Source organism: Abramis brama (assembly GCF_963993115.1).
Source record: "Abramis brama genome assembly, chromosome: 8".
Classification (NCBI taxonomy): Eukaryota; Metazoa; Chordata; class Actinopteri; order Cypriniformes; family Leuciscidae; genus Abramis; species Abramis brama.
In genome coordinates this window covers 26,029,509-26,047,203 of record NC_139970.1, presented here as the reverse complement: position 1 = coordinate 26,047,203, position 17,695 = coordinate 26,029,509, and the positions used below count along the sequence as shown (strand labels likewise).

Genomic DNA, 17,695 nt, shown 5'->3' with positions numbered 1-17,695 from the left:
ATTTTGGCAAAATAAACAAATGTGAGTGCGCCTGTAAAATATTTCTGTCGGGGATTTCTCATTGTGTCGCAACGCATCCATAATGCATGCAGCATCCATATCGACTATGTTTTAAGATTAATAATATTTCGTAATGCATATAGCTTTATAGATAGCCTACTTTAAGTGATTTTTTATTTTATTTTATTATTTATCCTAATGTTCACATTCCACGCAGACTGAGTGCGCATTATGTTTGTCTCATGGTCCAGTGAAATACTCGCTGTGCCACCTGGGAGCGGTAAACGCAACGCTATTGAATTGAATGAACGACGGTGACGCACAAAGCTTCACGAACGAACCAGATCAGACAGACTCTGGCGGGTCACTGTTACCTGTTCCTGTCACCCTTACCGGGGTCTTTTGTCCATCCCAGCTTTATAAAGTTATTCGCAGTCATTGTGTGTCGTGTACGTGGGCGTTAAAGTGCAGAAGAGAAAACGGGAGGCATGTGAAGTTACTGTCTGACACTTTCACCAGAGATGAAGAATTCAGTAGAAGATGAGTGCGCTGATTCAGGAGCGGAGACCGGAGGGTGAGCGATGATAAAAAACTTATTTTGCTTAGATAATGAAATAAAGTAGCCTACTGCGAATATAGCCATAATGCACTAGCTTAGACGCCGATGTGATACAAACACCAACGCGCTTAGAAGAATCTGATTCATTTAAAGTGAGTAATTTGACGAGGATTCTGATTCATTATCCGCGCAAGTCATTAATAAAAAATAATTTTGGCAGGGCGCTTAATTGAAGTTTTCTTGTTTCGTTTCTACCTCTTTTGCCCCATTTCTCATTTAACCATCTGTTGTTTGGCATTAACACCCAAGACATCTGGCGCAGAGATTTCAATGAGTTTAGCTCTTATTGCATGTTTCTTGGCTGATTAGCACAAGAGAGTGACAGAAGTAGCCATTCTAATAATCACATACCTCTCACATAGGCTCTCTATCTGAGATTTAACTCTAATTATTTCAAAGTCATGTGTGATCTGTACCATCATTCTGTGCTTTCAGCTGTGAACGATGAAAAGATGCATCCTGGTTTGTTTATAGGTATGTCACATCATAATGGCTGTGTTGTAGGTGTAGGTACTGCTTTAGTAGGACTGTAGTCTTGGCATATTGCTTAAATCCTACATTCTGGAGTACATGTAACTGTGTATATAATCTGTTTTAGAATATTATTCTGAATCATTTGTTGGCCTCATCACCTTTCTAATGACTTCAGTGACAGCCTTCCAGTCTTCAATTAGCTGATGCATTTATCCAAAGCCACTTACAGTACACAGCAGCAACTTTTGGTTTAAGTTCAAATGTTGATAGCTTATCCATCATTGAGTTGGAATCACAACATTTCTGTTAAAATGTTCTTTTTACCACTGAGATTGATCATCTAGTTCTAGATCTAGATCAAACTTATCCTTAAAATGGACAAAAATGTCTTAGAAATTTATCTGACCTAAAAATGTGTTGTATCTGGATGATCCGGTAAAAATTATATGAAGGGCTCGTTCCCATTTGTAAATATAGCCTATTGAATATCTTCCACGAATGGTTTTCAGATTAGGTTTACGTGGGTGTCTTGTTGTGTGCCTTATGTTCTCATTTAGTTTGTTTCCAAAACAGTAACTGACTGTAAACTGCATGAATGGCAGTAGATCAGAGAATTTTAAAAATGATGCTTTCTAATGATGCTCAAGAGTTCATTGTTGAAGTGTGAGACTAATAATAAAAATCAACAGAAAATTCACCACTTCTATCACCCGCATTAAGATTTTCATTATATACAGCACTCATTGATTCAGGATTAGCAAATGTAAAACACATCTCATTCACTGTAATGGCAATATCATTTAGAGGCTTTTATGATACTTTTCTTTGTATTAAATATTACATAGAAACCAAGTAAAGACCATGGTATGTACAATACAGTTTAAAAGTTTTTGAAAGAAGTCTCTTGTGCTATCATCATTCTATCATTCTAATATGCTTATTTGATGCTCAAGTAACATTTCTTATTATTATCAATTTTGAAAACAGTTGTGCATCTTTATATTTTTGTGGAAACCATGATTCATTTTTTCAAGATTCTTTGATGAATAGAAATTTCAAGAGAACAGCATTTATTTGAAATAGCAACCTTTTGTAACTTTATAAATATCTTACCATCACTTTTGATTAATTTATTGTGTCCTTGCAAAATAAAAGTATTAATTTCTTTAAAAATTCTTACTGACCCAAAACTTTTGAACAGTAGTGTACGTTGCACCATATTACCAGTAAAGACCATAACATTACAGCATTAAATGACAACATTCAAAATTCAAGTTTAACTATACATGGAATTTCCTTGTTCTTAAAAATATTTGGTATTACACTGTTCTCATTACCAGAGAAACAGGGAAGACAGCGAGAGAGAGAGATAGGAAAGGAAAAAGTTTGACCAGAGAGCGATAAAACAAAGCATGTACAATGAACACACACACACACAAAAAAAAACACTAGGTAACAATGGCACGTGTACATAAGGTATGAAATATTTCAAAAAGGTCTCATTCTTTGTTTGTTTTTTAACCTTTCTCAGCAACAGTTGAGCTGGGAGCATAGAAGTTTTTTGACACAAAGCAGCTAAAGAGACAATCTTTGATCATAACTTTTGCATATATGTGTGTGTACTGTATACACTAGAGGATCTACTGCACACACTATATATCATGACACCCAGGATTGTTTGTCCAGATGTAGGACCTTCCTTTGAAACCTTGGAATCCTAAATCACTCTAACAGTCTCTAACAAAAGTCTCTCTCTGTTTCTCTCTCCTTTCTGTCATTCACTCTCTTCTCAGGTCTGACTACAGTCTTATGTCATCAGCAAGCAGTGAGTACATGTCATTTGTTGGTACATTCCCCTTGCAATTCAGATTAACTTTATAATAAAACATGTCACACACATTTTCAACTCGCCATATCTGACTGATGCACTTCAAATACCATCATGTTGTCTTGTTCTCACTGGGGTGTTTTCAAGGGACTATTATTTGCAAAGCTAATCTTGGAACAATATGTATTTCAAAAAGCACATTAGAAATTACAAGTGGAAGATTTCAGTTAGTTAAAACACTTGACAATTGTTGCCATGACAGTGAGATTAGTTTGTTCTCGAAATCACAGCTTGAAGTGTTTCGTGAGCTCTAACACCTCCGCTTGTTTGCGTGTGAGTGCCTGCTTGTGTGTGTGTGTCTGTGGCTGACCTTTCCATGTGGCTGTGTTGGGCCCAGTCTGTTTCCCTATGGAGGGATTAATGTCCAATATTAGCCCATTAATCTGGGCAGCAGGAAACACTCCTCCCAGTGACAGCGCAGGAAGAACACTCTTTTACTCACCCACTCACATATAGACACACTCACCTACTCACATACGCATACACACACTCTAAAACCTAGAGCCCATCAAGGACACCGCATAATAGACTGTATAATTTACTGAAGAATGAAGAAAAGTGGTTCAGTGGGGAATCAGGGACAGAAAATGAAGAAAACAGAATGAGACTGTTTGAGAAATAAGGAGAGAGGGGGAGAAAGAGAGGGGCAGGGGCTGCTCTCTCACACACACACACACACACACACACACACACACACACACACACACACACACACATATATATATATATATTTCATTAGATGACAGGGTGCAATTTATAATGTTCATTTATAATGAGAATGTTATTTTGAATTCATATTCCATTGTCTTTTTCCTTTATCAAAACACCTCCACATGGAAGGGAAATGTTTTTCACTTTTTCCACCACATTTCCCTTTATTGTTTCTGCATTGTCTCTCTTTTTCAACAGTATGACAATATGCTTTCTTGAAATGCTGCCATGAATAACTGCTTACTGCTGCATCATCAGTCATGTCAGCATTTCGTCGCTTCTGCAGCTCATCAGATTTTGTCTGTAACCATGTGCACAACACTTTCCTCTCTATATCTTTGTTTTGTCACATCACTAACAACTTCAGTGCTCTGCATAAACAGAATCTGTAGTCGAATGCATATTCTCTGAACTCTGTGTTCCCTCTTTATATCTCTGTACATTTACTTTTCTACACTGAAAAAAAGAGAAATGCTTCATGTGGTTACATCTAAATTAATTGATTTTAATACAAATCAAAAATATTATTTAACATCACTGTCAACCCAAATGCATTATGTTACACCAACAAGATTAAATATAAGGGGCAGGTAAGAGAGAAATAGCCATAATTGCAGGTCACCACTTTTACAGTGTAAGAATGGCACCAGATTGTGGTGTATATTAGGGATGGTTAAGCTGGTGCTAAACTTATTTAATGTTGTTGCTTAAGTCTCACACAGCCAAATAGATTACATTCCATTACAGACTCAGCTGAGATTACAGATGGTTTAAAGTGATCAAGCTCAAGTTCTTGAATCTAGCTGAACGCAGAGCTGTGTCTCATAGTCAGGAAAGATACACATAAACTTACAGACCAGATTTCCCTTATTTAGACATATGTGACCCTGGACCACAAAACCAGTCACATGGGTCAATTTTTTAAATTTAGATTATCTTTACTTAATATCCTAATGATTTTTGGCATAAAAGAAAAATCGATAATTTTGACCCATACAATGTATTGTTGGCTATTGCCACAAATATACCTGTGCGATATACCTGGTTTTGTGATCCAGGGTCACATAATATGCTAACATGAGAATATGCTGCTGTATTTCAACCCTGTTACAGTAAGTTTGGAATTTATTAATAATAGATAACTTAGTAAATTATAGTAGTATCACTGCCTTGTAATAATTCATTGAAAAAAATATTAATAACTAATAACATTAATGTCACAATCCTTAGTCACCAGACCAGTCACCTTGAACTACATTTCCCATAATCCCTCCTGGCTCACACCTGCACACACTTCACAATCATTCACACTACGTATGTGAATTTCTGCCAAAAATGCCATTTGAGAATCGAGTAGCAGAAGTCGAATATTGTTCGAAAATCAAAAAAAAAAAAAAAAAAATTCTCACAATGACAGAAAGAGAGGCCAATTTCATCTTTAGCGATTTGTCATCAAACAAACTGTTTATTAATTGAACAAATAACATGTTCTCATCGTTATCTTTTTTACATAGTAGGCCTATGGTAGGCTAATTGGAAGAAGAAAAAAAAGTATAAAAACAATAAGCACGACAGTCCGTTTCTGCATCGCCAAACCAGATGCTCGTTAGATCAAAAAATAAAATAAATGCGGTAGTATACATGTCATAATGATTTTATGCGAACCTGCCATAAACAACTTTAACTGCCTACTTGTAAAAAAATTTTTTTTAACAAATTAGTTTCAATCAGTGTAACTATTCATAGCCTAATGCTTAGGCATATGTCATATTCTTGTTAAAAAAAATTAGCATGTCAACATGTTCTGGGAGGAGACGTGAGCGCAACCTATTAACAATTAGTCCAGCAGCGGAGAACACCCACTCGGATGGATGGACTCAGAAGTTGCAGGCACACTCAAGTAGGAGATTGCTAACTTTGCCTGTCGGGGATATTTCTTCTCGTTGGCCTTCCACCATGTCATGGGGTCAGCGTTCATTGGTGGGCATATGTCTTGGCAGTATTGCAAGAGTTCGGTTGTGGCTGTTGCTGTCTGCTCGATGTTATCCTCGCCCGAACAAGACAGCAATTGTTGCAGCAGAGAGGGCGTCATTTCGTGAATTTTTAGCCGCCGGTGGTTCAGTAGGCCTTTCTCCCGATTCCTCTGCGCCTTCCATGTCTCCAGCGTTATCAATGCTGGACAGGAGGTCTCTGACTTCGGCCTGCACAGCGCCTCTAACATCATCTGTTGCAAATCTCAGGTGCTTGTGCCTTGGGTCTTGGAATGATGCGATGTATGACTTCTGCAGACCCAAGTCTCCTTTCCAGTGAGACAGACACTGTGCTTTTGAATCCCTTGACTTTGGCGTTCTCCCCTGGGATTTCTTTGAGATGCTTGGACAGTAAAGTTATGGTCACCGGGTACACCATGGAGATGGACACATCATATTCCCCACACAAGGCAGTGGTGGCACATTTTAGCGAGTGCAACACGGGTAAGACCTCCTCCATTACAATCCAACGTCATGCACGCAGGCTGTGACCTTTCCAGTTAGCCCCCACTGGTCTCTAGCATTAGAAAGAACAAGTGCCAGATTTTCAGCCGTGTGTTGCTCTGGCATGGCTTTGGTTTGCAGAACGGCACTCTGCATCTCCCAGTTAAGCATGTAATGGCAAGTGATCGTAACATGATTCATTTGTCAGTGCCGTCCACGAATCCGTGGTCAATGACACTGTACGTGAGATCAGTTGCGCTTTCACCATGCATTTTTTCTACTCTGGTGGTGATTGTCTTTCTTGTTGGAATGGTGTATTCAGGCTCAATGAATTTCATTAGCTCCCGGAAACCTTCTCCTTCAACAAAGCTGACGGGAAGCATATCCTTAGCTATCATCTTAGTAATTAGCATAGTGATCTGCTCACTACGCCTAGCATCCAAGGTGGAGCCGACCAGCCACTTCTGTTCTCTACCTGCAACAGATAAGACTTATCACTCACATGTCAGTATCACCATCACGATCTGTAATCCAGAGATTCACCTGCTAACTTCCTGTGTGTTATTCAATAAACTCTATTCAGATTTTACTTGTCTGCATTATTCTTTTGCTTGGCATAATTTACATTCAACTTTATCATTGTTCATTTTTTTAAACGAGTCCCACACGGAGCTTCTTGGTTGTTGCATGGTTGGTCGCAGAGTTAACGGTCACGGCAATGCTCTTCTTCTGTTGTTTGTTTACACTATATACACAATGCAGGTAGCCTAGATTGCGCAGTAGGGCGCAACCTACTTGTAAGCAAAACCTTGTGTCCTCGACAGGAAAACACCCTGCTGCGCAATCTGTGACAGTAGGCACGGCATCAATTAGGTAGAACACATTGGAATTGCGAGAAAATATAACGATATTCGAAAAAGCTTTATGATCAAAATTTTATGATCGAATTTCGCACGCAGTTCGGCTAATCGAATTTTCAAAGATCGTGACTCATCCCTAATTCACACCTGCCATCAATCACCATCAGCTCCACTCTATTTAAGACTGCTCCACACACTCGTCAGTGTCTGGTCTTGTTGTTCAACACTGTCCATCGTACTGTGACTTATCACTCACATGCCAGTATCACCATCAAGATCTGCAATACAGAGACTCACCTGCTAACTTCCTGTGTGTTATTCAATAAACTCTATTCAGATTTTACCTGTGTCTGCATTCTTCTATTCCGTGACAGAAGACCAGACCTTAAAATGGATTATGCAGCGCGATTTGCTGATGTGGCTCATGAGGGTTTTTTTACTGAAAAATCTTTGACGACAAGACCCTACCAGACACCTCTGGGCTGAACTGGAGGGATGCTATAATCCGGTGTCTGGAGAGTGTTTACCACGGAGGAATCATGTGAGCCCCTCGTAGACAGAGAGCTACCACCCGCCGTGTTAGCCAGTGCCCGAAGATAAGAGGTCAGCGCCTTTAAGAATGTCTTGCCTTCATCTGCTTCCATCACCACCCTGCTTAGCCAGTCCTCCAGCCCCGCCTCTGCTGGAGGTTGTCAGCCATTCGCCATCTCCTGTAATGCCAAGCACTCACGTTGAGATTCAGGTCCTACAACCACCATTAGTGCCTGAGCGGATAGATCCAGTGGTTCCGCCTCCAGCCTCAGGTCGTCTCGCTCCGCCTCGGCCCATCAACCTGTGTCGGCTCCACCTTGGCTCCTCCTACCTTCGACTCCACCAGACACCCTCAGCCTTTTGACTTCACTGGGTTGCCTCGTCCCACCGGCTCCCCCTTGATCAGTTGTCACACTACCTCCACCACGGACTTGCGGATCTTCCGCTACACTCCGTTCCTCCACCACTATGGCTGCAGCAGGCTCCTCCTTTCCTTCGGGTATGCCTCGGTCCTCCATCACACCGGCATCGCCTCAGTCTTTGGGCAGTCTGGCTCCTCTTCAGACAATTGTTGCCGCGGTATCGCCTAGGACTCCTGTGCCAGAGATGTCTCTCTTCTCCATTGGCTCTCCGTCTGCGCCCTGGGATCCATCGGCTTCGCCTCTGTCGGTCGTCCCCAGTTGACGTCAGCCTCCACCTTGGCTGTCACAATCCTCAGTCACAAGACCAGTCACCTTGCACTACATTTCCCATAATCCCTCCTGGCTCACACCTGCACACACTTCACAATCATTCACACCTGCCATCAATCACCTTCATCAGCTCCACTCTATTTAAGCCTGCTCCACACACTCATCAGCATCTGGTCTCATTGTTCAATACTGAACCTCTACCTGACTATTTCCCTGTGGCTTACTTACTTGTGCATCGAACTGTCCCGCCCTTCGTCTTCAGTCTTCTTGTGTGTCATTGTCTGCCAGTCTTCAGTTCACCAGCCACTTCTGTTCTCTACCTGCAACAGATAAGACTTATCACTCACATGTCAGTATCACCATCACGATCTGTAATCCAGAGATTCACCTGCTAACTTCCTGTGTGTTATTCAATAAACTCTATTCAGATTTTACTTGTCTGCATTATTCTTTTCTGTGACAATTAGGCTTCTCTTTTGATGTTTCACTAGATATTTCTGCTAATCCTCATACATTGAAAAATGTTTAGGGTTGTCACAGATTGCAATAACCACTATGTCTGACGATAATTGGGGAGAAAAAAAAACAAACAATAGTGTAACCATTATAATATACTGATAGTGTGTTCAAAAGATGTCAGAATGATCAAAACATTTAAAAGGTATAAATATCACAGCATGACTAAACATTTGTAAAAAAAAAAAAAAGAAAAAAAAAAAAAACCTAACAAAGTTATAATTATAAGCCATTAACCTGATAAATGGGGACTTGCAAACTGCAATATGAACAAATATACCAATGAAAAACAACACTTAAAAATAAAAATACTTTTATTTTAACATTTCCTTTGAGTTAAATCTATAAAACAATGTGAAGTAGTTCAGTATCTGTGATTTCTTAATTGCATTAGTAATAAGTCAAAGGATACCGTTTCCTGAGAATCAACCGTGTGTCTGCGGGGCTAAGTGCCATATCATTCACATTTAATTTCTTCCAGCTGAAAGCTTTTGGCAATTGAAATTATTAACTGGATCACATTAGGTCTGTCGTGAGACTGTCTGCATATGTGTATTCAATCTAGAGGTCATACAGTAGAAAAAATATTGTATGGTTTTAAGTCTGAGCAAGTACCTTTGCTTAGCGAATATATAGGGTACTGCTTAGTTTTTTCTACACTGATCAATTGAAAGGATCCTTCATTGAATGATGTGTGTCAGTTACACCTGCAAGAGTGCAGTGCAACTAGAGAAGTGTGTTTACTTGCGTGAGTGTGTTTTTGTGTGTACGTGTGTAAGAGCATAGCGTTCCCTCGGCCTCTGGTGCCCCCAACCTTAAACAACAAACAAACTGGGACGAGTCCCATGAGTCAGGAGACAGAGTTTTTTTTTGGGGGGGGGGGGGAGTGGAGGAAAAGAAAGAGGCAGGTGTCCATGCCCTGCCACTTTCTGCTATATACTGAGAAAAATGTTTGATTCTGTGTTTGTTAGAGTAGCTATAAACAATAACTGTGTTCTCATAATAACAACACAAAGATATATCGTGCTGCTATAGATTAAAGCAGCCAGACAGATGGATATATCAATAAAAGGGTTTGCTACATTATGCAGCATTTCTTAGAATGTTGAGAGTTCATGTGTTTTTACATCACGTCATACAATTACAATTGTTTCCTGCTATGAATATTGAGGTTTGATTTCTGCAATCATAAAATGTCACATATGCCTTTATCACTTTGTTAACTGGGTCTTTTATGTACTTTAGTGCTCAAGGATATTTGTGTGTGTGTGTGTGTGTGTGCGTGTATGTGTGTGCACTAAAGGCTCGGTCTGGTCAAAGGTTCAGTGGAAGGGCAAACCTTATTCAGAAGTCCTACAGGGAGCCAAAGCATTTCTCCAGGGTTACTAACCATCCACTAATGCAACTAATGAGGCTGTACTGTTCACTATACAGCCTGATTACAGAACATGAGCACATGGATGAAAAGATTTCATTCAGTCTTGAGAGCCCATCCATTTTTTTTTTTTCATTTCCCGCAGTGCTTTCCTTTATAGAAGTCAAAGTTGAAGTAGGTTTGCCAGAACAAAGCAGAACATGTAACTCACCTCATATAAATAAAGGCAATAGTGTGTGGTAGGCTTGGTAGCAGTGCACAAACTGAGGGAAGTCTGGGGAAGCATATATCCCAAATAAGGGATAAATGTCTTACCATATACTTATTTCCCTAAATATTTTTGTAGTAGGAAACATAATTAAACATCAGTTTGCTTTAAACAGTCAGCAAAAGGGTAAATGTAGTGAATTACACGTTAATGTGATTTCAGACTGTATTTTCTGTCCATTTTAAAACAATCTGACTAAAACTGCACGCTTTCCCTTATGTCTATTTAACCATATGATATTTTTTATTATGAAAATATTATGAAAAAAAATATGAAAAGCAATAATGGTTTGAGGCAGTTTTAAAGGATTGTGTCCTTAGTTAAAAAGGATTTTAAAAAAATCACTTAACTGGATTATGAATCCATTTTATTTATATATTACTTTATAAAAATAATTTAAAGTACCATGAAATGAAAATTCAATCTATTTTCTAAATGTACGTTAATGGTCTTTGTGAACAATTCATCCATGCATGTTTAATTTTTTAATTATTAATTTTACCTCGTAATGTTTAATCAATATGTTTAATCCTAACTTTATTTTCCGGTGAAACAACAGACTTCTTTCTGCTGATGTATTTTGTACTTCTCCAATTTGGTCCTTTTAAACCCCACACCTTTCTTACAATTCACTGCAATCTCGCATTCAGATCTGCCTCCATCCAATTTAACAACCTAAGTCCCCAACCTACATTTTTCTATAATCCGTTTCACACGGATGTTTGTCACAATACAGAAGAAAATCTGTCGCTACACTGTTTAATTGGAATTCATATATATTATATTGAATTAGTGCAGCAACTTGTTTATGGATCATTCTCTCTATCCACCCACCTCTTATGTCTTTTTGTTAGGTGATTTGTCCATGGGGGACCTACAAGACCCTTTCCTAGTTTCTATCCACATCATCACTGACCCCGGTCAGGCCAGAACGCTCCAGCAAGCTGCTGATCAGGTCCTCTCCTGGCTCCACCCGGAACTTACCCTCTTCAGGGTGTCAGAACGGGCAGGTGGTCTCTCTCGAAAGCCCAAGGCCCACCTACAGCGCGTCACTGAACCGCCATCACACCAGCCATCCTTGGCCGTCATCCTATTTCTACAGGATGAATATGGAGGTGAAGAGAGTCTTAAACGTCTCCACTGTCAACTGAGATGCCCACCGTGGCGATACCACCACACAGAGCGTGTGAACGGACGAGGGCTGTTACCCCTTTCACCAGCCAGCCAGGACTTTGTTACACTGGCACCAGGCACACCGCTATGGGCACTTCGCCACGTGCACTATGGCAAAGAGATTGTGCGTTTTACGGTCTACTGTCGCTTCGAGACCTACACCGAACAGGTGCGTCTGTACAGGCTGCTCCTGCGCCGAAGGCTTGCCCAGAAGAAGGAGGATTTCTGCTTCTGTGTGGTCTACTCCAACCCTGAGACAGAAATCCAGTTGTCATTCAAGCGGGTGCCCCGAGGCCAGAGCCCCGCCCCCACTGAAAATGCTGTGATGGAGATTCGAGTGAGGGATGTCGGTGAACTTGTGCCACTGCTGCCACGCCCCTGCACGCCCATCAGTGACGTCCGCTGGCAAACCAACGATTATGACGGGAACAAAATATTGCTACAGGTAAGACAGAGAGTATATTATTGGAAAATATAACTTAGAGTAGCCTTTTTTGAGGTCCTAAAAATTTGTACGGCATGTAAATGACATCTCAGAGACCATATACTGACTTCTTTCCATGAACTGTGTAAACATTTAAATGACTAAACTATGTGAGTAGAAGTATGGGAAAATAAAGATTCCGATAGAAAGTTTATGAATCCTACTACAGTGACATACTAAACTCCAATTATCTTACATAGCATTGTATAAACTCTTATTAATCAAGAGACTACATGAACTATTTGTTCTTTTATAAAGTCTTATATTTTTTTCACACCACAGTACTGTTGAAATGAACTAGTGAATGCAAAAAGGTGATTAAAATGATAAAAAACACTTTCCTTTATACATTTTAAATATTGTTCATAAATTGTAACCTAAAAATGTTGATTTAAAAAAGCTCATGACATGTAATGCATCAACTAACAGTATACCATTTGAAACCATTTATCATTAAAAAAAAAACATGTTTAGTTGAGGAATTCCCAGTAGTATACTACATTACCCACAATCCTATTAATCTCCACGAATCAGATAAGTCACTGTTACCATGGAAATGAGAATCATTGCAAAGAGTTGTGGTAAGTTTTGCGGTAGCCAAATATTAGCTAGCTGCCTACCTAACTTTAGTTCATATAAGATGCAGAGTTGTGGATCAGTTTTTCATTATTGGTTGCCTGAGATTTAGTGAGCAGCTCATATTCTTTGCATCTCTTGCAGTGGTGTCCTAAGGGTGTTTTTGGTAGTGTCTTGCAAAACGCAAATGCTGATTTTTTCAATGTGTATCCTAGTTGAGATCCAAACACCTCCAGCCTCTTGTGTGTGGACTGGATTTAATCTAAAAGTACTAAACAAACCTAAAGACAGCTAAATTAACTAACACACAAACAGATACAGGTCAACTTTGCCTGACCTGGATTAGCTGCGATCAAAGCAGGTTTGGCTCTTGGTCTACAGCCTTTTAACTAATCAACCCCTGCTGGTGCCAAATGGCACAGGGAGGATTTCACACATAATACACATTATCGCTCAAATGAATGTGCAAAAATTTAAATTTAAGACTATATACAGACATATAGACAAACTCTCTCATTTAACTAAGTCTCCCTCTTAACTCAGTCTCCTCTATATAGTATATAGACTAGTAGCAAATTCAGCTATGCCATCACAAGAATTAATTAATCATATAGAAATTTACTGTTACTGTATTTTGAACAAATAAATATTACAGAAGACTTTTTCAAAAAAAAACTTACCAAACCCAAACTTTTGAACATTAGTGTAAATACATTAAAATACTGTAATTTTTACACTTCAAAACACATGTATTTTGCGTCATTACCTTGCCAGTGACCATTTTGTTTACTCACCAAAAATATTTGGTGCTCAGTGAGTGTTAATTTGACCCTACAAGAACCCATGAGGGAAAAGGAACATAAACTATTCCAAGAGGAAGATATAGCACATACAAATTGTAATTGAATAGAAGGACAAAGAGAGAAAAGTATGAATGTGGAGAACGTGGGAAATGTGTGAGTGGAACAGTGAGAAAAAGGGGCACAAAGAGGCTCAAAGATGGATGGAAAACCAAAAAACCTAGAGGAAAATGATCGAGGGAGAGGTAGAAGGATGGAGGGAATGTGCAGTGAGGTGTGAAGCAGAAAACAGTGGAACTTTGTTACTCTCATGCGCACACACTCAAAAATGCTTAAAGAGAATTTTTCCTCTTTTCCTCTCTCACTCTTTCTCTCTCTCACTCCACAGGTGTACAGTTACTTTATCGAAGCCACATTGTGTTTTGTTTGGCAGTTGCAGGAACATGGCTCCTTTTCCCAAGCTATTTTCATTTAATGTCAAACTATTATGACGTTAGAAGTTTTAAAGATTTAAAGCAGCTGATATTCAACTTGTTTTGCTTTAGGACCCAGATTTTATTATAGATTGTCAAGTGGCAACAATTTATAACACAAAAGTAAAAAAATATTGACATTTATTATATTGCCATGTACTGAATAGGCCCATCAACATTTACAATTACTAACAGAACACAACACAAACCATATTTATTCTTTCAAATGAATTTTTATTTTAAAGTGTCTTTTGCTCACCAAAGCTGTATTTATTTGATCATAAATACAGTAAAACAGTAATATTGTGAAATATTATTACATTTTAAAATATGTGATTTTGTATTTAGAATTTTTTTAGTATATCTAGACCTAGTGCCTACTAATTGCAAATAACACTCTCAATTTGACTTTTGTCAGGTTCAAGGTTCACGGTATTACCGCAAACATACCATTGCAAAGTTTTATCACCTTCCTCCTGAAGATCCTTCGGTCACCTCCCTTCCTCCACCAGAGCTGCCCCCTCCTCCTCCTCCTCCTCCTCCTCCACCATACGGTCGCGGCCCTGCCTCCTACCGGAATCGGCGCTACCACCGGAACTCCTCGCGTTTGCGGACCCAGACCCTTCCGTCTCCTGTCACACACGCCTCCAGGACGTCTCCACCTACTCTGTGTGATCAGGAGGGCCGCGTGGAGAAGCTCCAGAGGAATGTGGAACTCTTTCGGGCTGGATGGACAGGCCACCGCACACAGTCCCTCTTTTCTCTGCCTACAGATGAGTCCCGCTCCTCGTGTGCCTCCCCGTCAAGCTTCCGTCCTCGCTGCTTCTCTTCCATGGCTGCTCCAATTTTCCGCGTCAATGTCGATACACTAGTGGGAGCTGAAGAGACAGATGTGGACACAGGACAAACCATCAGCGCCAGCTCTGTGGACCTGTCGGTGGTCTCAGGTTATTCCCATCCACAGCTGAGGCCCCGTCTAAAGGCTCCAGCACCACGGCCCAAGTCAGCTCCTCCAACAGATGGAGGTCTTGACTTTGCTGAACTGACCTATAATAACACCTCATTCTCTGTAAGACAGACTTCTGTGCCGTTTAGAACACAGAGTGTCTCTGCAAAATCCACACCTTGTGTAGTACACAAACCTCAGCGGAAGAATGTGTGGGTCTCACAGCCAGATGCGCTGCAGGACAGAGGACAGCAGAACGGCAATGGTATTGCAACAATAGATGACTGTAGTCAAGAAGGCACTGCGGAGGATGAGCAAGAATTTTACATCTGACACGTGCAGGACAGTCATCTCATTAACATGTATGCAGGCATTTGGGTAAAAAGAGGGAGATTTTGATGTATTTTATAGGGGTGTGACGAGATCTCGTGTTACGAGATCTCGCGAGATTAAAACGCGACGAGATTTCTCGTCGAGGTGAAACTTTGTCTCGTGAGTAAAAAAAAAAAAAAAAAAAAAAAAAAAACTTTGTCTCGTGAGTTGTTGTGATGTAAGCGTGATGGAGCGTGAGGGTGAAATTTGTATTGAAGATGCCCCTGCCACTTTTAAATCATTTGTGTGCCGGGCCAATCACACACACACTCCGCACACACACACACTCACTGTCCCTCGCTCACTCACTCACTCGCGCGCACACACACACACGCTCACTCGCACGCACACTCACTGTAACCGCACTCTCACTCACTCTCGCTCACACTCAACCCGTCGTGGAGGACCGTTAAAATTAAACATGCTAGTCTTTCTGTCGTGATGTCGTGAAGCATCACAGACGCGTTGTCGCCCACTATGACACACTATACGAAATGAAACGATCGAATCTTGCGTCCCGACGCCCGTTGTCCTTTACGAGTCTCCACGAAACGGATCGTGCCAAAATCGCGCTAAAATAGTGTAATCTGAACCAGGCAGGTAATAAACATTTGACCTATCGCGCAAAGAACCTATTAAAGCACTAATACATGGGAACAGTAGGGCCTATAGCTTAAAGTCATATCGACATCGCAATATTAAACAATGTTATCGCACATCGCAGCTTTTCCTCATATCGTGCAGCCCTAGTTACTGCCCAAAGGTCTCAACTGCTGCCAGAAATCGTCGACATGCTTATATTCTTGAAAAAGAACATGACCATAATCTTAGGCTTATCTTAGTTAATTTATCTCTTTTTCATGCTTGAAGAAAAAAATTGTTTCTGTTTGAACTTGTAGTTTTGAGAGAGCAGTACTTTGATTATGGATACACACTTACTGTTTGCACTTAAAGTGTTATTTCAGTTATTTATATTTATTTTATTTATACTGTTTTATTTTTTTATGTTCGATTTGTGGAAAGGAGTTAGATTTCTCATGTGAAATCGTACAGGGAGAAGTAGAGTTTATAGCAAAACATTTTGCAGTGTTTGCATGTCCTTTACTGCATAGAATTCATTAAAATAGAAGTAAAATAACATTCAGTACAAGTTGATTTCAAAATGCACATAAATTGTTTTGCATTTTGTGATTTTCAGTTGAATAAAAGACTATTTTCCATTCATATATTTCATCATTGAGGATTTCTTAAAAATTGTGTAAAAATCTCGTCTTGTCTCGTTCTCGTGAACCCAATCTCGTGTCTCGTCTCGTCTCGTGGAGTAAGCGTCTCGTCACACCCCTAGTATTTTATAATTGTTAGCAGTTGAGTATTTAAATGTGGAAAACCCTTAAAGGGAAAGATCAGCTAAAAAATAAAATATGTCATCATTTACTCATCCTCATGTCATTCCAAACCCATAATACCTTGGGTCTACTTCGAAACACAAAGTAAAATATGTTTAATGAAACCTGAGAGGTTTCTTGTGAAAAGATACAATCACTTTATATGAACAGATTGTACTTAAGCTTTTGTCCCAGTGGAGGGACATTTGTGACATGATGGCGAATAAATGATGACAGAATTTTGGGGTGAACTATCCCTTTTAAAAGCTTTGATGTTGTTGTAGCAAATATGTTTTATTAGCAACATGCATTCATAATGAATGACTTTACTTGTTGTATGTGGTGATATTCTGTAGTGTTTCATAATAGTTGTAATAACAAAAGATCTATTGCTGATGTCAGAGAACTCAATGAAGAATATAACTCTACCACCTAGTGGTTGAACATGGCAACTACACAGGTGCTAGACACTTGTATTATGCCACATCACAACTTTATTAGAGAAAAATATTTACTTCTCTACAATTTGTACAGTTTCACTATTTGTTCTGTTTAAGAGTTTAGGAAAATTGTTTTGTTTCTGGCCTGAATGTAATGCTTTACATTATCACATATTTTAAATTATATGTACATACTTTGTTTTAAATATCAGTGACCGAGATTTTATTAGAATGACTTGTGTGCAAAATATCAATGATTATGTGGATAGACAAGAAAATAATCAAGGAATTCATTAATGTCTGCGTTTACAAATATAAAGTAATTATATTCTTTTTCAGTTCATGGTGTGAATTACTTGCTATTGATGTGATGTAATAAAACCAAATAATTATTATGTTTATTATAGGGCTTAGCAGCTGTTTCCAGGAGAGAAAAAATAATAAATAAATTGTGGGAAGTTCTTCTCATACTTCTACTATGATTGGTCACTGGGTCCTGTTATAAATTGTGAAAAAATTCTTTATCTAAATGTATTGCATGTAATGCATAATGTGGCCAATATGTTCACCTGGTCAAACACAGGAAACAAGATTTATACTTCATGGAAATATGTATGCCTGTTAATCATTATAAGCTA

General features: G+C 39.4%; 1 protein-coding gene across 2 annotated transcripts; it reads left to right on the top strand.

Annotated features, from left to right (window-relative positions):
* The first annotated feature begins 299 nt into the window (after positions 1-299).
* Positions 300-17,525, top strand: fam124a (family with sequence similarity 124 member A). 2 transcript variants are annotated; one of them, XM_084121401.1, is made up of 5 exons: positions 300-574; positions 1,055-1,093; positions 2,887-2,918; positions 11,263-12,026; positions 14,333-17,525. In XM_084121401.1, exons 3-5 carry the CDS (start codon positions 2,903-2,905, stop codon positions 15,191-15,193), a joined length of 1,641 nt encoding a protein of 546 aa, XP_083977527.1. In that variant the 5' UTR covers positions 300-574; positions 1,055-1,093; positions 2,887-2,902; the 3' UTR covers positions 15,194-17,525. The 2 variants fall into 2 exon arrangements, with proteins under 2 accessions (XP_083977527.1, XP_083977526.1); XM_084121400.1 differs by lacking the exon at positions 1,055-1,093.
* Positions 17,526-17,695: the final 170 nt, after the last annotated feature.